This window comes from Bubalus bubalis, chromosome 7, assembly GCF_019923935.1.
Source record: "Bubalus bubalis isolate 160015118507 breed Murrah chromosome 7, NDDB_SH_1, whole genome shotgun sequence".
Taxonomy (NCBI): Eukaryota; Metazoa; Chordata; class Mammalia; order Artiodactyla; family Bovidae; genus Bubalus; species Bubalus bubalis.
Genome location: NC_059163.1, coordinates 1,881,083 through 1,905,301, shown reverse-complemented (window position 1 = coordinate 1,905,301; position 24,219 = coordinate 1,881,083). Strand labels below are relative to the sequence as shown.

At 62.5% G+C, this 24,219-nt stretch overlaps 1 protein-coding gene across 4 annotated transcripts in view; it reads right to left on the bottom strand.

The window, feature by feature from the left end:
• Positions 1-22,614, bottom strand: part of SH3BP2 (SH3 domain binding protein 2) — a 35,797-nt gene extending 13,183 nt beyond the window's left edge. Inside the window, exon 1 of one of the 4 annotated variants that reach the window (XM_025289621.3) lies at positions 22,472-22,614. Coding sequence is in view for 1 of the 4 variants with exons in the window: in XM_025289620.3 (XP_025145405.3) it covers positions 4,407-4,489 (83 nt within the window). In the remaining 3 variants the exon portion in view is untranslated. Of the gene's footprint in view, positions 1-4,406; positions 4,723-10,317; positions 10,612-14,615; positions 15,021-22,471 lie in introns of those variants that run through there. The other 3 variants (XM_044945557.2, XM_025289622.3, XM_025289620.3) reach the window with 3 other exon arrangements.
• Positions 22,615-24,219: the final 1,605 nt, after the last annotated feature.

Sequence of the window (24,219 nt, the reverse complement as noted above, 5' to 3'; positions counted from 1 at the left end):
TTATTTTCTTGGGCTCCAAAATCACTGCAGATGGTGACTGCAGCCATGAAATTAAAAGACACTTGCTCCTTGGAAGAAAAGCTACAACAAAACTAGACAGCATATTAAAAAGCAGAGACATTACTTTACCGACAAGGTCCTTCTAGTCAAAGCTATGGTTTTTTCAGTAGTCATATCTAGATGTGAGAGCTGGACCATTAAGAAGGCTGAGCGCCAAAAAATTGATGCTTTTAAATTGTGGTGTTGGAGGAGACGCTTGAGAGTTCCTTGGACTGCAAGGAGAGCAAACCAATCCATCGTAAAGGAAATCAGTCCTGAATATTCATTGGAAAGACTGCTGCTCAAGCTGAACTCCAATACTTTGGCCACCTTATGGGAAGAACCGACTCATTGGAAAAGACCCTGATGGTGGGAAAGATTGAAGGTGGGAGAAGGGGATGGCAGAGTATGAGGTGATTGGATGGTATCACCGACTCGATGGACATGTTTTGAGCAAGCTCTGGGAGATGGTGAAGGACAGGGAAGCCTTGCATGTCCATGAGGTCACAAAGAGTTGGACACGACTGAGCGACTGAACAACAACAATACAATATATCAGTCTGCTGCTGCTGCTGCTGCTGCTAAGTCGCTTCAGTCGTGTCCAACTCTGTGCGACTCCATAGACGGCAGCCCACCAGGCTCCCCCGTCCCTGGGAGTCTCCAGGCAAGAACACTGGAGTGGGTTGCCATTTCCTTCTCCAATGCATGAAAGTGAAAAGTGAAAGTGAAGTCGCTCAGTCGTGTCCGACTCTTCAAGATCCCATGGACTGCAGCCCACCAGGCTCCCCCGCCCATGGGATTTTCCAGACAAGAGCACTGGAGTGGGGTGCCATAGCCTTGTCTGATATATCAATCTAATAAAGTACGAAAACCACACAACTGTCTCAGCGTGCTGTGCTTAGTCGCTCAGTCATGTCTGACTCTGTGACCCCGTGGACTGTAGCCCGCCAGGCTCTTCTGTCCATGGGGATTCTCCAGGCAAGAATACTGGAGTGGGTTGCCATGCCCTCCTCCAGGAGATCTTCCCAATGCAGGGATCAAACCCAGTTCTCCTGTACTGCAGGCAGATTCTTTACCATCTGAGCCACCAGGGAGGCCCAAGAATATTGGAGTGGGTAGCTTATCCCTTCTCCAGGGGATCTTCGGACCCAGGAATCAATTGGGGTCTCCTGCATTGCAGGCGCATTCTTTACCAGCTGAGATACTAGGGAAGTCCCAACTGTCTCAATAGATGCAGAAAAAGCATTTAACAAAATCTGGCAATTCTTCATGATAAGAACACTCAATAGGGATTTCCCTGGTGGTCCAGTGGCTGATCCTCCGCACTCCCAGGGCAAGGCGTTGAGGTTCGATCCCTGGTCAGGGAGCTAGAGCCCACATGCCGCAACTGAGAGTTCACAGGCCGCAACAAAGACTAAACACGCCGTGTGCCGCACCTAAGACCCGGTGCAGACACCTTTTTTTTTTTTTAAGGAACATTCAACAAACTAGGAGTAGGAGGAAACTTTCTCAACCTGGTGAAGAACATCAGTGAAAAACCCTGAGCTAACATCACCATCAGTGGGGAGTGACCGAAAGCTTCCTCTCCAGTGAGGAACAAGGGAAGGACATTTTTATTCACCACTGAGCCAGAGTTTCCAGGACAGTTATACAGGAAGAAGAAATAAGAGCTATGCAGATTGGAAAAGCAAAAGCAAAACTGTTCAGAGATTAGGTGGTCAGGAAAAACCCCAGGGATCCACCAAAGAATGTTTAGAAATAGCAAACAAGCTCAGCAAGGCGGCAGGCCAGCAGGTGCACACACAAAACTCCGTGTATTTCTCTCCGCCAGCGACAATCCGAAAATGAAACAGGAGCTAGCTCAGCTTGCCCTTCTTCAGGTGGTCCTCTCCGACCTAAGAGGGGGGCACCCGGGCACAGAAGGGGCACCGGGCTGTCCCATGGGAGGAGCAGAATGCTGCTGCCCTGGGTGGTGGGGACTGCAGGTGGCCTAGAAGCTGCAGCAAGCGGACGTGGAGCCCCCAGCCCATTCCAGCGCCTCCTCCTGAGTCTGTAAGGAGACCTGGAATCTTTGTGGGGGCGGGGGCGCTGGAGGCAGAGCTGAGGACTGACGGGGCCCACCCCTCCTTCTGGCTCCACACCTGGAGGAGAAGAAGCTGGGGCGGCCCCACAGTCCCACCCTGGTCGGCTCGGCGGCCAGGCGGGCACAGGCCTGTGAAGGGCTCGGTCTCACCTGGCCGCAGCCCCCTCTGGAGGCGCACTCCTGGAGTCCACTGGTTGGCCCGGCCGCAGGCCTGCCTGTGCTCCACTGTCACCTCCCCTGGGAGCATCCCTGCTTCAGCGACAGACACCCACGTTCCGCCGCCCCTCTCCAGAGGGTGGACCGTGGCAGGGCCAGCTTGTCCTGATGCCCCTGCATCCTCTGGGCCCCCGGCCCTGCCCCGTCACACTGGGACCTGCCCAGGAGCCCAGCGCCAGGCAGCTCTCTGGTCTCTGCTCTGCGCTCACCCCCACCTTCTCTGAAAGCTGAGACTGGTCTGTGGAACCGAGGCTGCAGCGCAGGCAGGTGAAAACCGCTCCTCCTCCCACTCCTCCTCGCAGAGATAGCCCCAATGGGCTCCAGGAAGTGCAGGCTCTGTGGCTCCCCCTCCCCCTGGGGTGTGAGTCCCCAGGGCATGTGGTCATCCCCTGCAGAGGCCCACACACCCAGCCACCGTCATAGACTGCGCGCCCAGGCAAAATGCGTGCGTGAGCCGCACGGTGCAGGCGAGAAGTTCTGTGCGTGCTCTTTGGCGTGTGTGCACACACGTGTGCACCGTGTGAACCTGTGCATGAGAGCACAGCTCCCTCGGCTCCCCTTCCCGACACCTACAGACCTGCGGCACGCTGTGGCGAGGGAGCCGGCGCCTCGTGCAACCACAGCGCTAGGGGTTCCTGTCGGTGGTCACCGGCTGCCCGTCTGCGAGCGCCACAGGGAGGGGAGGCCTGGGCTCCCAGGGTCCCAGAGGGGAAGAGACCAGGTCCCCAGGGCGGTCATTCGCACACTCACAACCACACACACACTCACTTATCACAAGCACACGTGCGTGCTTATACATGCATGCCTGAAGATGCACACCTACCTGCACACGCTCATACATGCCACATCCACACATGCCCTCAAATGCACACACGGACTCGCTCAGCGGCTCACACTCACACATAGGCACACGGGCATCCACACGTGTGCATGCTCACGTTCATTCTTACATGTGTGTTCACCCTCACACACACCAGTTTGCACTCAAACATACTCACAGACACGCACCGACTCCCACGTGGTGTGCTCACACACACAGCCTCCAGGGGCTGAGAGGACCCTCTGTGGGGGACCCCGTGCCCTGGGCAAGGCAGCCTGGGTGCAGATGAGAGCCATCAGCACCGCCCCACAGCCCTGCACCCGTCCAGCGCCGGGCCTGACCACTCCTTACTAAACTGCACAGCGCTGCTCTACCCCCAGGTCACGGGCTCGCACAGGGCACCCCGGGCACACAGTGTGCCAGGCTCCGTGCTTCTCAGGGATCGCCCGCGTCACCACCCCACCCCAGCACCCCGACGTGTGAACCGGCATCGTGCCCACTGGTGAAGACAGCGAGGGTCAGAGATGCTGAGTAACTCCTAAGCAACATGGCCCTGCCACCCCTACCCGGGCACACAGCAGGCGCTAGGTGGCGCCTGAGGGGCAGGACCCAGCCCCTCTGGGTCCAGTCTCCCCTTTCAATTGCTCCTCCCCCTTCCTCTTCCCAGAATTTTTCTCTGTAAAAGAATGGAAACCAGAAAAAAAAAAACCATCTCCCACGAAGGCCAGTGAGCAGCTGTGCCAGGGGAAGGGAGGGAGCACGACCCGGGGTGGGGTCCCTGAGACCCCGAGGCTCTTGAGCCCCCTGCCAGGCGCCCCTGCACGGGGCACAGCGCTCCAGGACGTTGGGGGGGGTAGGGGGGTGGGGGGCAGGCAGGCGACGGGGCTCACACGGCTCTGCGTTACCCCAGTGCAGGCACACTCACACACACTCACAGCATGTGCACCCAGGACCCAGTGAACACACCCCCTGGGCAGGGCAGGATGTCCAGTGGAAGGCCCACGCCAACCCAGGGCCTTCTGCAGGGTGCCAGCCGAGCGGCACAGGCCCTGGGCTCCCACCAGCTGCCCCGTCCACCCCTGGCCTCGCCTGTCCTCCTGGGGCTCGGGGCCAGGGTCCTGTGAGTCCTGCCGCCGCCGCCCCAAGGAGGGTGGGTCCGGGCTTGCATGCGGGCCCCCCAGAGCAGCTCTACAGGTGCTAGGCTGGCTCGAGCTCCCAAGTCCCCCGGCCCGGGGCCGCCCCACTGACCTGGTGGCGCTGACCCAGCACATGGCTCTCTTCCTGCCTGCCGACGGCCTGGGGGCAGCTGTCCTGGGGTCCAGGAAGGCCATGCAGCTCAGGGGCCATGGGGTGGGGCTTCGGCCGGCATCCCCAGGCAGGTGAGGTGCCTGCTTGCTCCTGCTGACAGCCGCCCGCCGCCTGTGTCTGGGACCTGTAGCTGCCGGGGCTCCTCCCCGCCTAGGACTTCCTGTTGCCGGGCCCCTGGGCAGCCCCGGGTAGCCAGCACTTCCTGTGAGGCCCAGTGCTGACTGGCCTGCTGGCTTTCAGCCGTGCCCATTGTGGCCAGAGACTACACTTGCCAGGCCCCAGGATGAGGCCAGCTGTGACCACCCCCCTGCCTCGGGCAGGAAGCCCCTTGCCAGGGTCCCGCCCCCACCCCACGGCCACCTCTGCAGATTGGGCTTCTTCCCAGCGAATCACAGGAGCCCCAGATTCCAGGGCGTCAAGCCCAGCTTCCCTGGCCCCAAAGACAGCCGAACACGAAGTTACGACCTCCCCGGGGCGCCCCACGGGCCAGAATACAGAATCTGCCATGTGGCTCCGCCTCCGGAGGCCACTGTGACACAGGGGCCCGCGCCTCTCGCACCAGGAGACCTTCACGTGTCGAGGTGGCTGCCTCTCTGTCCTTTGACCCCAAGGGACGAAGGACGGATGGGATGCCAGCCTTCCCTCCGTGTCCTCCAGGCCTCTCTGCCCCTCCCGCGCCCACGCCAGGCACAGCCTCTGTGACACAGCTGGGCTCACACACCCCCACGGGGCGCACTCGCGGCTCCCCAGCAAACACCTGGCTTGCTAGAAAGCACTTCCACCCCGAGTGGCCAAGCGCGCTCCATCACTGCCTGGTCCCCGCCCAGGTCCCACTCACAATGCAGCCCACCCACCCCTCCCAGGCCTGCTCTGCCCGTCCAAGCTGGGCTCCCTCCTCCACCCAGGAAGCTGGGAGCGGGGAGTCCAGCCCAAGCTGCTGGGCATTGAGCCCTGTGCCCACTGCCTCCCCTCCCCTGAGCTCCAGTCTCAAGGTCCGCCCCCCCGCCCCAACTCCCAGCACCAGCTGGGGGACGAAGCACTTTGGGGCCATGCGGCTGCAGGGTCTGAGGGTGCCAGCGGGTCCTCAGACACTGCACAGGCTCGTCCTGTCCTGCCCAGCAGCTGTCCCAGGGCAAGCACCCACAGCCGGCCTGCCGGCACCTGGTCACGCACACACCTGGGTGTCCAGCTCGGGCCTCAGACACACACCCCGCCCTGCCCCGCCGTCTCCTGGATGGGGAACTTGGTTTTGTGCATCCTCACTCTCCTCAGGGGGCACCCTCGCCTCCCCCGCCAGCGTCGGCCTCCGTGCCCGCCGGGGGCCGTGGGCAGACGGCACCTACGGCAGACAGCTGACCACAGCCCACAGGCAGGGGGTGGCAGGGAGGTTAAGGGGGGCCTCCTTCTGTCCACCCTCGCAGCATGCCCAGAGTGGAGAGGGGGCCCCAGCCAGCCTCTGTCCTGTGCAGGCAGAGGTGGGAGCAGGCAGAGGACCACCCCTGTGGGAGCCGCGGAGTCTCCATGGAGGTCAGACCGCGCTGGTCCCTTTCCCCACCCAATTCCCTCGCGGAGGCTGAGGCCAGGATTCCCGAGGCCCCCAGTCCAGGCCTCCCGGCTTCTCCCAGTGACCTCCCATCTCTCCCCAATCCAGGCCTCCCAGTTTCTACCAGTTTCTCCCAGTGAAGTCCCATCTCCCCAGGCAGCAATTCATCCTTGCAGCAAATAACACTGCTTTCATTTGGTGGCTCAGCTGGTGAAGAATCCGCCCACAATGTGGGAGATCTGAGTTCGATCCCTGGGTTGGGAAGATCCCCTGAAGAAGGGAACGGCTACCAACTCCAGTATTCTGGCCTGGAGAATTCCGTGGACTGTATGGTCCATGGGGTCGCAAAGAGTCAGACACGACTAAGCGACTTTCCCTTCATTTCACTTCATGTTTCTGAAACAGGGCGTTCACGGCCCCTCCTCCTGTAGTGGGAACCGCCCCCTCTGCCCCACTAGACTGGGAATAACCATTATCCAAGCAGTAAGATGGGTGGGGCTGGGATCCCAACTCTGGGAAGCTCTGGTTTCCACCCCACCTTCCCCAAGTTGCAGCTCTTCCCCTAGCCTCCCACGGCAGCTGCCTCTAAATTCCAGGCTTGGGGACCACCCATTGAGCCAGACACTTACCAGGGTGGGTGGGACTAGCCAGCTGCTGGGCAGGGGCCTGGCGTCAGCCTGTGAAAGAGAGCCTTCTGGGCTCCAGGGTCCTCGGCCTGCTCTGGAGCGAGGCACAGGTCGGCGCAGCACCACCCCTGCCGCAGGCCTTGAAACCTGTCCCGCCCTGGTGGTCAAAGCCCGCTCACCCGTGCTGACCACGGGGACGCAGGGCTTCACAGAGCAGAGCGCTGGCTGAGCCGATGGCCAGGGAACAGAGGTGTGGGGACTGGAACCACAGCCCTGGCAACCCCAGTCTCCCAGGGCCCCTGTGCCCAGCCCGGTGCCCACCTGCTGCCTGTGTGCCAAGGAGAGCCTGCAGGCTCAGGGAGGGCCCTGTGCCCAGGGCAGGGTGACTGGCACCTCCACTGGTGAAAACCTCAAGCTCTCAAAATAAGACACTTTGCATCAGTCCCTGCAAAGGGCTCGGGGCCACCCACAGCCAGCCTAGGGCCCACCTACTTGGTCCCCACCCTCCAGGACCACGGCCCCCGAGTCCTTCCCCTCCTCTCTAAGCCCATTCTTCTCTCCGCCTGGCACTGTAACCTGCCTTCTGGTGCGGGGATGTGAGGAGTCCCGGGAACTTGGGCCAGGGTGCCATCCAGCTGGGCAGAGGGAGTGGGTGGCATAGGGGCAGGGTCCTGCCCAGGGCCACCCTGTGTCATGGGCTGAATGGGGCCTCCAGAGATATATGTCCAAGTCCTAGTCCCTGGGAACTGTGATTGACCTTAATTGGGGAAGGATCTTCGCATACGTGACTGAGGATCTCACCCTGGTTTAGCTAGATGGGCCGTAAATGAAACAGCAAGCATCCTTCTAACAGACAAAAGAGGAAGAACTCGAGGAAGAAGTCAGGTTTGTGTCATCAGAGGCAGAGAGTGGAAAGAGAGGGAATTGGAGGAAGGAGGCCAAAAGGTACAAACTTCCGGTCATAAGATTAATATATCCTAGGGAAGCGATGGACGACATGGTGACCCACAGACACTACTGTGTGATACACAGGAAAGCTGGAAAGAGAATACATCCTGCAAGTTCTCATCACAAGAACACAATTTTGTCTTCTTTTGCTTTTCATTGTATCGGTATAAGAAGACAGATGCTGGCTGGATCTATTGTGACAATCCTCTCACAATATATGCAAGTCAACCATCATGCTGTGCCTCCGATCCAAAAATAAAGGGAGAGAGAGAGAAGACAGAGGAGAAGGGGCAGGCAGAGGCAGAGTGTCCATAAACCAAGGAAGCCCAGGCCCGTAGGCAGCCCCCGGGGAAGCTGGAGGACAGAGAAGGAAGGGAGCAGGGTGCGGCTGACACCTTGACTTTGGAGTCCGGCCTCCAGGACCCTGAGAACACATTTCTGTGTTTCTCAGGCCCCAGCATGCAGCGCTTGTTAGGGCGGCCATGAGAAATTATTTCACACGCGGACAAGCCCATATCCTTCCCTGGATGAAGTAAGTAACAGTTAGAAGCCCGGGGCATGCCCTGCAGGGTGAGGCTGGCTCTGTGAGGGCCCCCTGGGCATGAGGCCGGACGGGGTACATCTGAGCGGCCTCCCTGGACGTCCACGGCCTCCTGCGGGCCTGGCTCACCACCTCCCACGCCCGCCGTGCACCGGCTCAGAGGCCAGGCCCGGCCCACACTCCCCAGACCTGTGGGGCCCACCTCCCGGCCCGCCCCTCCTTGGCTCTGTCCAGCCATCTCCCCCGCAGAGCAGAGGTCAGGCTGGCCCCTGGCTGAGCGTGCGGGGTCTGGCCCCTGCTCGCTGCCCTGGGCCCTCGGCTGTGGGCCTGTCACGAGGACCACCACGCCCCGTTCTCAGACTGCGATCTCCTCTGCTGAAAACTATTTCCTCTCCCAAAGGCCCCCGCACCTTTGCGAGAAGGACCTTCTAGGACGTCAGCCCCTTCTCTGCAGTGTCCAGGTCAGTGGCCCAGCCTTGCGTATCAGGGTGTGACGTGTGTAGCCCCAGCGCTCCCCATGGGCCGGGTCCCCCTCCTGCCCCACCAAAGGCACCGAGAGGCCGAAGGGTGCATGGTCAGCTGGGCTCACTGTTGCGTCTACGCATGCGGCCACACCCCCACGTGGTTATACCAGTGCACTCCTGGGCTGTCCCCCAGAGCCAGAGTGAGGGACTAAGCTGACCCCCAGTGAGAACTGAGGCCCAGTGGCTGCCGCAAAGCCCCATGGCCCCAGGACCTCTGCCTGGTGAGTGAGCCGTTGGCCAGCCCTGGGTGAGCCCTGGGGTCTGCTCACTGCAAAAAGGAGACCAGGCCAGCACCCCCCACAAGGCCATACGTGCCGGGTCTAGGAGGCCCCCCGGGGCTTGTTAGGGCTGCCCAGGGTGGGGTCGCAAGGCAGTCCAGCCGCTGCTGTGGGCGGGGACAGAGGGAATTGGGGAAGTGCAGAAAGGCTGGCACGCACAGCTGCCCACACGGAGCCGGGGCTTTCGAGGGCGGTGGCCAAACGGGGGCAGGAGTGCGGTTTCAGGACCCTCGCCTCGAGCTCTGTCCCCACAGACAACTCAAGGGAGCCCACGTGCCCCTGTGTGCCCCCCACCCCACAGCCAGCGGGGGCTGCCTCTCCAGGCCTGGCCTCTGCCTCTAGCAAATATTCCCAGAACAGACAGCATCTCCCAAGGGCCAGGGTCAAGGGTTGGGTGAGCCTGTGGTGGCAGAGCTGGGGGCCCCCAAAGAGAGCCGGGACCCCTCAGAAAAGAGCAAGGGCCGCCCACGGGCCCTGCATCGGGTGCAGGGCACCCTCATCGGAGCCCTGGAGAGGGCAGGGCTCCCCAGGAAGAAGCACGTGGACGGGTGGGGGACGGCTGGGCAGGGGTGCCAGGCCCAGGGCCCCCGACTTCTGGACCAAGTCCACACAATAGGCTGTCGTGGGGGGCCGGGGGCTGGGGGAAGCACGGCTTGGCACCGTCCCTCTCTCGTCTCAAACCACACGCCAGCAGAGGCGTTCCAGGATTCACACTTCAGTTCATCATGACACTGACAAGTTTCCACTTTTTAATTGCTTGATAAAAAAAACTCTCCAAAGTGCTGACGTGTGGCCGGGTCCACCCCCACGTTCCTGGCCCATCGCCAACAGATGTTCTCTGCTGTGCACACAGCCGGCGCGGGCACCCCAGCCCCCCCCACCCCTGCCAGGGCAGGGCTGCTCCACCACGGGACCCTGGGAGGCAGGACCGCGGTGGTGACGCACACGCTTCCTTGGGGACAGGCCAGGCTCCACCCTAACCTCGCGGCCCGCCCTCCGCCTGCTTCCTCGTGAGAACAGCAGGCTGTCGGCGCCTGCGAGAGGCTGTCCCGAGGATCACCGGGCATGGCTAGGGGACGGGGGGGCTCCAGGGGTTCTGCTAGCCACCCCGTTGTCACGGGCACCTCGGGAAAGGAGACCGTCCTCCCGAACCGCCCTGCTCAGAGCCAGACCACGCCCTCCTAGGCTACCCCTGAGGGTCTGCACACCCCCAGCACTCCCTGCCCACTGCTGCTGGCCCCATTCTGAGCCACGGCCCCCAGCGTGGAAACACCACCTTTGTCCAGCACATGGCTCGCCCTACAGCAACATCTCCCGTCTCCCCAGGCTCCACGCCTTCCTCCGCAGCCCTGAGTCCAGACCCACTGCCCACACACACAGCCCCTACCCACCTACACACGCTCTGCCCACGAGCAGGGCTCCTAGGAGAGGCTCCGTGCCCCCACGAGCTGCGCTGACCGCAGCGTTGCCAGTCTGTCTGTTGACTGTCTGCCTCGCCGTCGACAAAGCTCGGGGTTGAGGGCGGGGGATGTAGACGGCAGTCATTCCGTGCGTCCGGAGGTTCCCTGCAGCGTCCTCAGCACAAAAGGGACACCAGGCACGTCTTGCAGCATGAAGAGATCTCACCCACTGGCCGGACACTCCCAACTCCACGTGGGGTCCAGCCACGGAGCTCATTTACTGAATTAAACCATTCGCCTCTCCCCAAACATCCCCATTTCTTCATCCCTGGGTGGGTGAGGGGGGTGGATTGTCTGGCTGCAAGGATGGACGCCTAGTGCAGGGGGTCCGCCGCCCACTGAGCAAGGCCCGGACACCCCCAGAGTGACCTCTGCCATGCTCTTGACCGCTCCCAGCCTCACTGGTCCACAAAGCAAGGCCAGCAGCCCTCACGGGAAGAGCAGGTGTGGGGCCTAGACAAGGCACCGTCCCCCAGCCCCCACCTGGCCGCAAGTACCAAGTGGGCCAAGCCCCAGGCAGACCAGGCTGCCTGACACTGCCGCTGACCCTCCAGGGTTGGGGCTGGAACCTTCTGAGCCCCTCTGTCGGGTCACCCAGAAGGGGACAGACCTTCTGCTCTGAGATCAGAGTGAGGCTGACCCCCAGTCAATGAGGAACCCATGGACTTCCCCAAGCCCAGTCTACCCCAACCTCTTCCCAGAAACCACGTGCACACTCCTTGGGTCACTGCTTGGCACACCAGACAGAGCTCGGTCCTGCCCTCGGCGGAGGGCCTGGTCCTGGTCACCGGCCCCAGGCCTCGAGAGCACAGGCGACCACCAGCCAGACCCTCCTGGGGACACATGTGTAGGTCACAGGCGCCTCCTTTGGGGACACATCCTGACTCGCTGGAGTCAAGGCTGGGGGGGGTCTCAAAGGCTGGGGGCTCTTTCTTGCCTACAGTCAACCTCTTGTGACAGGGGCCAAGCCAGTGGGTCACGGCAGGGAGCAGCCTCCGGGAACGTCCCCCCAGCGCCAAGGTGTCAGCCCCCAGGGCCCACTCATTGCCCGCCGCCTGCCTCCGGCTCCCGATGAGGAAGCTGAGGCTGAGTGGGCTGCAGTGGCGGCCGCTGTGCCAGGACCGCCCTCGCGGGCCACCTCACCCACCCCACGCTTCCTGCCAAGCCTGGCTCCAAGGGATGTGAGGAGGGCAAGGGGCCCCGGACCTGCTCTCCAGACGGATGGACGGACAGAGCGCCCACAGCCTGGAGCGCAGCTGGAGGAGGCCCCCGGGCTCCGGGCCGAAGGCTGGGGCACACAGCACAGGGGTGCAGGTGCGTGCCAGCCTGCGCTCCTGATTTCAGGGTCTGCTTCTGTTTTACGCGCCCCTCCAGAGCCCAGGGGAGCTGGTCAGGAGACTGTCCCAGAGCACAAGCCCCACCCTGAGGCCTGCTCGTCACTGCCACTGCTAATGAGGCAGGAGGAGACAGTCAGGGCATTGCCACCTGTGAGCAAACACCACACCCTTCACCCGGGGTCCACGCTGGCCTTGCCCTCTGCCTGGGGTGCCCAACTGCTGGGGAGGCAGCCACCGCTGACTCACACCCCAGTGGCAACACTTCCAACCAGACACAGTGACACGGCAGCCAGCATCCACACACCGCAGCCAAGCACGGTCTCATGGCAAGCGTCCCAGATAGGAGAGAGCTTGTGCAAAGGGCCTGCGGCTGGGGCGAGAGGAGGCACGCACTGTTAGAGGAGGCCGGTCCGGTCCAGATCATGCATGAGGGCCACGTGCCCAGCTGAGCGTGGAGAGGGTCTCAGACCTGCCCCAGGGTGAGCACCCAGGCCAGGGCACCACCTCCAGCTTTGCTTCTCTGTGCCGACGACCTGGTGCAAGTCACTTCACTCCTCCCCCAAACGGGCTTCCTGATAAGAGCACCTTGAGGACCAAAGGTGCCAAAGAATGCTCAAACTACTGCACAGTTGCACTCCTCTCACACGCTAGCAAAGTAATACTCAAAATTCTCCAAGCCAGGCTTCAGCAATACATGAACCATGAACTTCCAGATGTTCAAGCTGGTTTTAGAAAAGGCAGAGGAACCAGAGATCAAATTGCCAACATCCGCTGGATCATCGAAAAAGCAAGAGAGTTCCAGAAAAACATCTATTTCTGCTTTATTGACTGTGCCAAAGCCTCTGACTGTGTGGATCACAATAAACTGTGGAGAATTCTCAAAGAGATGGGAATACCAGACCACCTGACCTGCCTCTTGAGAAATCTGTATGCAGGTCAGGAAGCAACAGTTAGAACTGGACATGGAACAATAGACTGGTTCCAAATAGGAAAAGGAGTACGTCAAGGCTGTATATTGTCACCCAGCTTATTTAACTTCTATGCAGAGTACATCATGAGAAACGCTGGGCTGGAGGAAGCACAAGCTGGAACCAATATTGCTAGGAGAAATATCAATCACCTCAGATATGCAGATGACACCACCCTTATGGCAGAAAGTGAAGAGGAACTAAAGAGCCTCTTGATGAAAGTGAAAGAGGAGAGTGAAAAAGTTATCTTAAAGCTCAACATTCAGAAAACTAAAGGTCATGGCGTCCTGTCCCATCACTTCATGGCAAACAGATGGAGAAACGGTGGAAACGGTGGCTGACTTTATTTTGGAAGTGAAAGTGGAGTCGCTCAGTTGTGTCCAACTCTTTGCGACCCCGTGGACTGTAGCCCACCAGGCGCCTCCATCCATGGGATTCTCCAGGCAAGAATACTGGACTGGGTTGCCATTTCCTTCTCCAGGGGATCTTCCCGACCCAGGGATCGAACCCACATCTCCCACGTTGCAGGCAGATGCTTTAACCTCTGAGCCACCAGGGAAGCCCAGACTTTATTTTGGGGAGCTCCAAAATCACTGCAGATGGTGATTGCAGCCATGAAATTAAAAGAGACTTACTCCTTGGAAGAAAAGTTATGACCAGCCTAAAAAGCAAGTTAAAAAGCAGAGACATTACTTTGCCAACAAAGGTCCGTCTAGTCAAGGCTATGATTTTTCCAGTAGTCATGTATGGATGTCAGAGTTGGACTGTAAAGAAGGCTGAATGCCCAAGAATTGATGCTTTTGAATTGTGGTGCTGGAGAAGACTCTTGAGAGCCCCTTGGACTGCAAGGAGATCCAACCAGTCCATCCTAAAGGAGATCGGTCCTGAATGTCCATTGGAAGGACTGATGTTGAAGTTGAAGCTCCAATACTTTGGCCACCTGATGCAAAGAGCTGACTCATTGGAAAAGACCCTGATGCTGGGAAAGATTGAAGGCAGGGGGAGAAGGGGAAAACAGAGGATGAGATGGTTGGATGTCGTCACCGACTCGATCGATGGACATGAGTTTGAATAAACTCCAGGAGTTGGTGATGGACAGGGAGGCCTGGTGTGCTGCAGTCCATGGGGTCGCAAAGACTCGGACACGACTGAGCAACTGAACTGAACTGAACTGAGGACCAAAAGAGGCAGCTCTCCCAGGCTCCTCCAGAGCCACCTGGCCCAGTGCTGGGCCCAGAGCCTTGGGGTGGAAGGCACCCCACTCAGCCCAGACCCCAACACCAGGGCGAGATGATAACAGAGGAACTCAGTGAGGATACAGCGGCCAGGAAGTGCATGCTTGGCGGGGGCCAAGGAGAGAGATGGGCCCCACTGCTCCTTGCAGGAGCGAAGGCCGGAGGCTTCAGATCAGCCATAAAACAGGCTCGTCGCGGGGACACTTGCTGTCGGCCAGGCCAGGGCAGTGCACGAGCCCTCCATGCTGGGAACCACCTGCCGGAGCATCCCATGGCAGAGCAAGGGGGATACTGGCCTTGACCCCAGTAGCGTCCGTTGCTTCTCATCTCTTTAGGCTCTTTTGCACCTCGGTAGGCTCCCTCAGGCCACAGGACCCACACGGCTCCTGGGTACCTCGCAGCATTGCCACAGGTCAGGGAGTCAGGGTCCAGGGGCGTGCGGTGTGGCCCTCATCTCGGCTCCTCCTCGAGCTCCTCTTGGGGGGGTATTCTCTGGACCAGTCACCCACCCAGGAACCTGGCTCACCATCCGTCCAGCAAGGTTTTGGCTTTCCGCCCACCCTGCCACAGGCCGGAACCATCAAGGCCAAGTCCATACCACAGGGCCCTTCCCGCCTCCTTCTCACTTCAGCACAGCTTTAACCCATTTATTTTTATCCTGTTATCCCTAATGCTAATATTTTTCATACCTTTTTTTTTTCCGTTCTTTGATGTTGTCGGTTAACCCTCACTCTCTTGAGAGTGTCTTATTTTGTTGCCTCGCTTCCTTCTTGGGGTCCACCTTGTATTCCTCGGCCAATTTTTAGGTTGGGCCGTCTCCCTGGCTTCTTCCCGGGGCCCCTCACAGGCTGGGAGAGGGGAGCAGCCCACGATGGGGCAGGCGACAGCCACTGCCAGGCTGGGGCAGAGACCGAGGCAGAGAGACAGCCAATATGTCCCGAGGGGAGGGAGCCAGAGAGGGAAGGGAGAGGCTCAAGAGAGAAGGAGGAGCCGACCAGGACCCTGGGGTGGAGGCTGGGGAACCGAGAGTGCTGGTCCCCCTGGCCCAGCAACCCCGGGCTGGGCCAGGGGCTGATGACTCACCGCTGGCCTCCCTCCTCACCCCTCGGCCTGGGCCGGCAGGGGGCCTGGCTGGCCTGCCGGTTCCCAGGAGCGCTGACACTGCCCCATTGTTCAGAGGCCCAGTGCAGGGAGGGTCTGGCCAGGGGCCCAGGTTGGCGGGAAAGGGGCCCAGTCCCGGCCCCTCCCTCTCCAGCAGCCTTGACAGACAGGACAGGAGGGGGCAGGGGCGAGGAGGGGGAGGGGGGGTCTCCCTCCTGCACATTGTCCCTCCCCAAGCCAGGGGTCCTGCGGGATCCTGGATGCCAGCCCCTCACCCTGAGCGCGGTCCCAGCCACAGCCAGCAGGCAAGTCTCGGCTTCAAGGCCCTCGCCCCGCTGGTGCTCCAGCAGGACAGCCTGCCCCGACCGCCGCCCGCTGTCCCCACCCTGCCGTCAGGTCACCCCAGGACACCCCGACGGCTCAGTCAGGCCAGGGAGCGGCGCCCTCAGGGGACCTCAGGGCTGAAGGAGCGGGCCTCTGTTCCTTGGGGACTCCAGACCCCGCCCTGCCTCGCGGGGTGGGCAGCTCCAGGCAAGGCCCCCAGGCAACACAGCCTCGGGCAACGTGGCCTGAGCTCTCTGTCCAGCCACCCCCCCCCGACCCCCACCGCGGGTCCAGCAGCCCTGGAGAGCCTCCTCAGACCCCCACAGGCCAAGTGCCCATCCAGCCCTGTCGTCTGCCTGCAGGGCCACCATGCACGAGGCAAACACTCTCCTCCAACCCTCCGCCTAACTGAGGATCCCAGAGGCGAGGTGGCTCCTGAAGGTCAGCAGAGCTCCCGAGGGCCGGCCTTGAACCCCCTCCTGGCTGGGGACCTGCCACCACCTGGGGCAGCCTGTCCTGGGTGCGGGACGGGCATGGCTCCGTGGTGCCACAGGGACACCCTCTCCCTCCCTGGGGAGACGGCCATGGGGGTCACTCCTCTGTGGCCAGAAAAGCCAGAAGAGAGGACTGGGTGGCGGGGGCGGGGTGCTCCCCAGGTGGGGGCATGCTCCCCCAGGCCCAGGCCCACCATATCCGCCTCCCCTGGCCCCAGGGTGCGGGTCACCGACTCACCCGGGTCCACCGGACGTCCACCCCCACCGCACACCGAGCTCTCCTGTGTGTCCTGCTTTCGCCCAGGCCTCCTTACGGGCACTGCCACAGTGGGGGTACTTGTGCGTGCGTGGGAGGGCGGTCTCAAGACCCAGAGTGAGCTCTGCAAACACAGAGCAGCCCTGGGCCTGGCTCCTCCTGCCTGTGTCTTCCTGCTCCCACCCCACAAAGGCCCTACCTCAGGTGCCCCAGTGGTACCTCCTATGTGGTTCTCAGGGACTGCCCACTGCGAGGACGGTGCCTGCGCTCTCCCCACAGGCAGCCCCGAGCCCGGCCCCCGGGAGGGGCCCCGGGGGTCCTCCAGGCAGCGGATGAATCAGTGTGGAGACCGCCAGTGTGCGGCTGCCCCGCCTGCTTCCCAAGGCCTTGGCCTGGAACAGCTGCCCGTGGGTGCCTGGCTGCTTGGGGAACCTCGGGCCTGGGGCAGGGCCTGCTAGGGTGGCAGGGTGAGCGGGTATCTCTTTCTCAATCCTCTTCCTTCCCCAGAGCAGGCCCAGCCACTGCTGACCACAGCGCTTCACCCTCCCGCTCACATTCTCAAGACGACAGACTGCTGGTCTCGGAGAGCTCACGTCCCTGCTGGCAAAACTCCCCAGGCCCGTGCCAGGAACCCCAGGACGGCTGGGGAGCTCGGGAGGTGGCGGGGGGGGGACTCCGTCCCTTGCTCCAATTTTATACAAATGGACACCAGCGTCAGTGGAATTGAGGCCCCAGGAGGGCCAGAACCGAGCCTGCAGCCAGCCTGGGGCTCTCCCTCACCCTGCCCCCAGCTCGGGGATGCCTCCTCTGCAGCTGCAGCTCAGGGTCTGGAGCCAGATGAGATGGGGTCCTGGGTCTCCCGCCCCCGTCCCTGAGCAGCTCTCCTGTGAGGCCAGGAGCCAGCCACCCACTGGGGGTGCCCCAGTCCTGGTGCACGCCAGGCAGCAAAATGTCGGGCCGGGGTCCCCCAGAGAAGAGGGGAGATTCTAGAGAAGTCAGGAGGTAGGGGGTTGGGGTAAGGGGCCCGTGGGGTGCACTGCATCACCCACAAGCTCCCGAGACAGGGCGGGGTGCATGGCGATGACCCCTCCCACTGCAGGCTGAGGCTCTCCCCGCAGGCATCCTGGGCCCCGAGAACAGCTGGGTGGCCCAGCAGGGAGGCCGTGGGGGCTGGTCACGGTCTGCGGGGGCCCTGGGCCCCTCTACTGCATCCAGCTGACAGCATGGATCCCGCCCAGCCTCCGACGGCCGCCCTACACTCCCAGCAGCTTCGAGCCTCTCATCCTGTGCGGAGGAGCTGGGGCACGGCCACTCCATCTCTTCCCATTGGGGTCAAACCCGCCAGGGAATCCCAGACCTGCCGGCCGGGGCCCCTCCCCCAGCCCGGCGGCTGCCTCGCCATCAGGGGGCCTAGCGGCTCAGCGCCAGCTGCTTGCACCCCTGGGTAAAAGGTCTTCCTTTTCTGACCTCAAACGGGAGGAGAGGAAGCAGCTGGAGTGAGGGAGGAGGGGGCATGGTGAGTCTCCTGGCTCGCCTCCCTCCCCTGCACCTGTCCACGCAGGGCTCCGGGGTCCGGTGATCTGGATCCTTCTCCACCACTCTCCTACAGGGCCCCGTCTGGCGGGGCTGGCTCTTTGGGACACAAAGACCAGGTCCCCCTGTGGCTGGTGGCTCAGGGGAGCTCAGCCTGACTCCAACCCTGGTCCCAGTGTATGTCTCCAGGGAGGAACAGCCACAGAAAAAGGAACGCCTTCCACTTAGGGCAGGGGGCCCCAATCCCTCACCTCAATCTCCCGGTGTGAACCCCTGTGGGGGCCCCTACATCCAGGCGGTCGGAGTGGTGACAGCGGAGGGCACAGGAGCTGGAGCCCCGAGCCGGGGGCTGTGGTGGAAACACAGAGGGGCCCCAGCAAGACCCCCGCACCGCTGCCCTCGGTGATCCGATCGGGAGTTTCACCGCCCGGCAGCACGGGCCTCTCGGGGTGACAGGGCACCTGTGTCTCTGATGCCCAGCAGGAGCTAAACATGCCCGGGCTGCAGGCCTGCTCTACTGGGGACTTCCCTCCTCTGCGGCAGGTCCACGGGGACATTGCTGGGCACGGGCACTCAGGTGGGGCCCTGTTCTTCACCAGGAACGGACTGAGCAGGAAAAGCAGACAGGGAAACACGGAGAGCAGTGTACGGGCTGTGGGCCTGCACCCAGCTCTGGGAGGTGGGGTGGGGGCCAGGGAGGGTCCCTGAGCACCAGGCAGGACAGACACTTAGGCCTTTTATTAAGCCACTCCTGAGGGAGGCAGCAGTGGGGGGGTCCCAGGCGGGCCAAGCTGCTCCCGGTCCACACCTGGCCCAGGGCTGGGTACACAGGGCGCCCAGGATGAATGGGAGGCCCGGGGGGCAGCAAATTTCCGAGGGGGGCCCACCCCTGCCCCAGGGGCAGGACTCGGAGTGGGGTGGCATAGCTTCCTAGCCAGGGCCCTCGGTGGACTGTGGGTGCCGCCCTGGCTCCTAAGGCTTCAGGGTCAAGCCAGGGTCTACCCTGGCATCCCAGGCCCTGAGGTTACCCCCTGACCTCCCATCACCTTGCTGGGGAGCGGGCAGCCAGCAGTGAGGGAAGGGGATTAGGCTGGCTCCTCCCTGGCCGGGGGCAGTGGGTAGGGGCCGCAGAGGTCTCTAAAGCCACAGAGGAGCGAGGCTGGATCACAACACGGAGTGGGGGAGACTGGGAGGGGGTGGGAAGGGCCCCCCAGATGGAGCTGCAGCGTCTGCACAGGGTCGGGGGTAGGGGGGAGAGGCCCCACCCTGGGTCTGGGCTTCGTCTCCCAGTGCAGGCTCCTTTGCAGCGTCTCACTTGTTTCCCAAGGACTCCCGGAGTTAGAACTGCTTTCCCTCCCTTTCCCGAGGAAGGAGCTCAAGTCCAGAGAGGCGCTCAGACATGACGAGCACATGCTGCTGCTCCACGCTGGGAGCGCCGCCCTCCCTCCTCGTCTGCCTCCTGGGAGGAGCCGTGCTGGCTCAGAGAAGCCACCCCGGGGAGGTCTTCCCCGGGACTGGCTCAGCCCCCGGCCATTGGGGGAGCCCACCCTGGTCCCAGCACTCAGGGCGGTCACCCGTCAGCCTGGAGACTCGGGGCAGGACCCACCCTCCCTCTGCAGGCTCCAGCAGGCAAGACACACACACCCCACCCGGCGGCCTGGGACGGGCGTGCTTCGCAGTGGGCCGCCCCGACCCTGGGCTCAGCCAGCACACGATGAACATCTGATTCACACAGAAGCAGAGGGCACTTCTCGGAATCGGAACGTGGCCGCGGCGGAAGAGGTATGGACACCACGAGAGTGCCCTGCCAACCCCTCAGGCCATCGCCTTGGTGACGGGGCCCACACCTTTCTAGGGCAAGGGGCGCTGGGTCCCACTGTGGCTAGCCCAGAGGGGCCAAGGATCAGTGAGGCCTGGGGCCAGGGGTGAGAGAAGCCCCAGGTCTCGGCATGGTTCCTGACCTGGGGGGATGGGCAGGGGTCAACCTACAGGTGGCCCCAGAGCCGGAAGCTCAGAATCTCTGCTGTCAGGGAGAAGGGGGCGGTGGGGAGACTCAAGTCCCGTGGGGCCCCCTCCCCACTCTGAGCACTTCATTCCCATGGAGCCTGGAGTTGGCGGGCAGCTCAGGAGCCTGGCCCCCAAGCCCTAGTCCATCCGTGTGGCCCAGAGCTGGGGTCTTCTAGCACCCAAGTCGGGAAGTGTCATTCACGAAGGAGGCACAGGTCTTCTGGCCGTGCCAGGAAGCAGCCCCATTTCTCCTGGCATCGTCCTGCCTGCCCTCTGGCGCCCAGGCCCAGCGTGGGGAGCAGGGTGGCCAGGCAGAGCAGCACTCCTGGGCCTGCCTATCTGAAGCTAGAGTCCAGAACGCTCCCCACCCCTCAGCCCCCGCCTCTGGGGCTTAGGCAGCCCACGTGTGGGACTGGCACAACCCTTGGATGACTGGTCAGGACCACTGGAGAGAGTCAGAGGCCTTCTGACAACAGGCCACCTGCCTGTGGGTAGGATTTCAGCGTCCTGACCGCCCCTCTACCTGCCCCCCAGGCCCCTCTGCATGGTCATGCACCCCTTCATCCATACTCTCACCACATCCGATGCACACCAGCCACTCCGGTCAAACTGGTCTGCCATCCCCTGCACTACCAGCCTCTAGCTCGGTCTGTTCCTACCTTCATGGCTGCCCTCGTGGCTCAGACAGTCCTCCTCCTGACGGCAAATACTTCCTTCACCAGCCACCTGCCACTCACCTCCCTTGGCCAGGCTCCCTGGTGCTGCCTAGAGAACCACATATGTGTATGCCCAGGCCTTACTGAGGTCACCTAACGAGCCAGCCAATGAGGGGAGAGCAGGGCCTGCCAGTCATTGACCCTCGGAGTCTCCAATAGAGCATCAAGGACGGAAACCAGGAGGACCCACGTGGCTCCCTGATCCTGGCCACACCTGAGAGACTTGGGCCTTTGCCATGAGACCCAAGCAGCAGGGACCTGGAGCCTGCCCTTTGCCCTCGGCCTCTCCAGGCCCCGCCCCCTCCCAAGCAGCCGCTGCCCAGCTATCCCTGCTCTCTAGCCCCAAGGGCTGCGGACAGCATCCCCACTGGCCCACAGTTGCTGGACACCAACCATGTACCACCACCAGCCCCTGGACCTTCAGAGCCACCTGTGCGGTAGAAAGCGGTTCACTACCCCACTTTTACAGAAGCCTCCTGGCCAAGACCACACAGCTGGTAAAGCGTGGCAGCCAGATTGGAAGCCAGGACCCAGCCCTTCTGTGTCTCTCTGTGCCCCCCAGGCCTCCCACATGCAGGTCTGCAAGCTTGCAGGTTTCCATGTTGGGGGAGGGACATTGGGGGCTGACTCAGCACCTCACTTTCTTCTGTCCATGTGAACAGAAAAGGCCAAGGGAGGTTTGGAGTTGCCTACCCTCCTCTCTCTCCCAAGCTGGCCTCCTTGGTGGGCTCCTCCTCGACTCTGCAGGCCTGAGGGGCTCCACAAAAAGGCCAGACCCTCTGTCAGTGCCCCTTTTTCCAGATGGCTAACAGGGATCAGTACGGGCCATCTACTCCTCTGTCCTGCCTACTCCTCTGGCCAGGGTGCTCCCCAACACGGGGCACAGAGCCAACTAATAGAGTGGAAGGGAGGGGAATTTGACAGAGCTCTCATCCTGGAGCCCCCATGCTGGCCCCCGGCCCGCCTGCACTGCTGGACACAGTGGGATGAGGGCCAGGAGGTATCGGATCCCAGCCCCCTCCACGAGTCTCAGGAGCCTGGGCCAGAGAGGGCAGGAGGCCAATCCAGGGTCACACGCATTCACTACGGGGCTAAACGTAATCCTAGAAACCTACCCTGACTCCAGGACTTGCCCTGCCCCCTTGGCTGTCAGACTGTCCTGAAAAAATTCTACACGTTATCATCTTCATCACAGCAGATAACATTTCCTGAGCCCCCTTTTTGCTGGGGCCTGGTTACAGCCTCATTAGCAAGATCACATGCCCCTCGTCCATACAGAGCTCTTGTCTGAGGCCAGGACCATTTAGGAGTGTCTCTTTACTCAGCATGGCCACCTGGCCAGCTGACACGGACGTCACGGGTGTTGACAGATGGCAAACTGAGGCAGAGAGAGAGGATGTGAGACACTGGGGCTCCAACAGGATGGCAGAGGGGGTGGGCCCCGGGCCTGCACGCTGCTGCAGGGCTCAGGCCCAGCAACACGCCCAGTGGGAGCCACTGTCAAGACTTCACCAGGGGCAGGGGAGGCCCAGAGCAGCAGGAAAGAGCTGGGGAGCAGGGCTGCTGGGAGGGGCCCTCATGTGGAAGGAAGGCTGTCTTGAATCCCCAGCTCTCTGACACTCGCTGTTCCCCAGAATACGACTTGCAGACACCACCAGAGCCACGGGGCTATCAGTCACTCACACTTCAGTGTGAGTCAGCTCCAGCGGGCAGCTTTTCTCCACCCTTCGCTGAGCGGGCCAAGGGATCGAAAAGTTCGCCAACTCGCCGCCCGGGGCCTTCGGAGGTCGGGTCTGGTGGGTCCTATCCCTAACCCTATAATAGGACCCACCGCGAACCCCTGGAGTCTGGGGAAGCGGGGGCCAGAGGAACGAGGGGTACGCGGAGCAGACGCGACGCCCCGGCCCCGGCTCCTAGGCCCCCAAAGTGCACTCTGCGCACCCCGAACTCGTCCGCTTCCTCGGGCAGCGTGGCGCCGGCCGCCGGGCCTGGCGCGCGCTGGAGCTGACCGGCCCCCGCCCGCCCTTTGGCTAGAAGCCCGGTCCCGGAGTCTCCAGCCAGCCCGGGAGACGCGATCGCGCCCCGCCCGCCTGGGCCCCGCCGCCGTGCCTTACCTGCCGAGGCTCTGCTCCCAGCCCGCGCGCCCTGCGTGCCTGCGGCGGCTCCCGGCTCGGCGGCGAGGCGCTCCCGCCCGCTGGGCGGCTAGCCACGAGCCGGGTCCGGCCAGGAGCTCTGCCCGCCCCTTCTGTCTGGCCCCGCCCCCGGATGGTGCCCGCTCCTTTGGTCTGGCCCCGCCCCGGCGCCCCGCCCGCGCCCCCTCAGGCTCCTCGCCCGGTCCCTGTCCTCCCGGCCCCGCCCCTTCTGTCTGGCCCCGCCCCATCTTGTGCCCGCCCCTTTGACCTGGTCCCGCCCCGTCCCCGCGCGCGCACCTGGCCCCGCCCCTCCGGCTATCTGGCCCCGCCCCTTCTGCCTGGCCCCGCTCACGACTCGTGCCCCTTTGATCTGGTCCCGCCCCGTCCCTGTCCTCCCGGCCCCGCCCCTCTACCTGGCCCTACCCTCACCCAGCGCCTCCTCCCCAGACTCCAGGCCGGTCGACGGCTCGTCTTCACTCCCCTCCCCGCGATCTCGGCCTCGCCTCCGCTGGCTCTCAGGGCCCACCCCACCGACTCCTTTTGCCGTCTGGAGGTCTCCGCGCGCAGCTAGCGGGTCTCGGGGTTCGAGGTTGGGTGCAGGGCGGGTGGTCAGGACCTCAGAGCCCGGGAAACCCCCATCTTTCCCCACTCCTGGTCCCGAGGCGAGAAGGCTGCAGGGTTGGCTGCGGGTGTGGACGCCATCCCCGCACCTCACACAACAGATGCGCAGTAAATGCACGTGTGTGTCCTGCCCAGGGGCCCCTCATGGCTCCACTGTGGACGGCGCTGCCCCCTCCCCCTAACCCACTGATCCTGATCCTGCAGGAAAAGGGGCGGTCGACTCAGGTCAGGAGGCCAGGGGCAGGGCCCCCGTCATGATTCTCTACCCGCCACCCCCCTCACCCACCGGGCAGAAGAGGTCTTGCTGGGAACCGAACCTCTGGAATCTTGCCCTTGTTCCAGAAGAGTCTCAAAGGTCACTTTTCAGCCACTTCCAAGCCGAGACACAGACCTTGTAGCAGGTCTGGACTCCCAGGATCCAGGGGTCTTGTTCCAGGATTGGGAGGCCCAGAAAACAGTAAATGTATTTCATGTTTTACCTCCTGGGAGGCTCCCAACCAAGGCCCTTCCCCACAACCCTGGGGGTACAGGAGACACAAACCCGGTTTTAGACCAAGATTACCCTGTTTAAGGGGAGAGGGCCTAGGCGAAAGGGGGCTTGTCAGATCTTGTAGAGAAAGGGGTTTTCTGGGAGGAGATGATTTCCTGAGAGGAGCCCCAAGGGGCGGTATAGGGGGTAGAGAGACAGTGAATGTGTTCTTGGGAGAGGGAGCAAGGCCAGCAGGCTTATGGGGACTAGAGCCTTCCCAGGCAGGGCAGGGGTTTGTGGCTCAGACACGATGAGGTGGAGGGGGTGGGGTCCCTGGTCCCAGAGCTTAGGAGACTGTGAGCAGGGGAAAGACGGGGTCTGGTTAGGGGCTAAAGGGACTGGAGGGGAGAACAGAAGGCCAGCCCGCAGAGGCTGAACCCTGTCCACGGGAGAGGCCCGGGCCTGCCCCTCTGTGCTGTGCTGGGCACCAAGGGCCAGCGTCCAGCAGGGCAGCCATGGCAGGGGCTGGGCCAGATACTCCGAACCAGGCAGGGCGGGGGACAGCCAGGCACTGGATGTGGTCATGCTGAGGTCATGCCCGGAGGAGGCATACCCAGGCTGTGGGGGCGTGCAGAGCTGG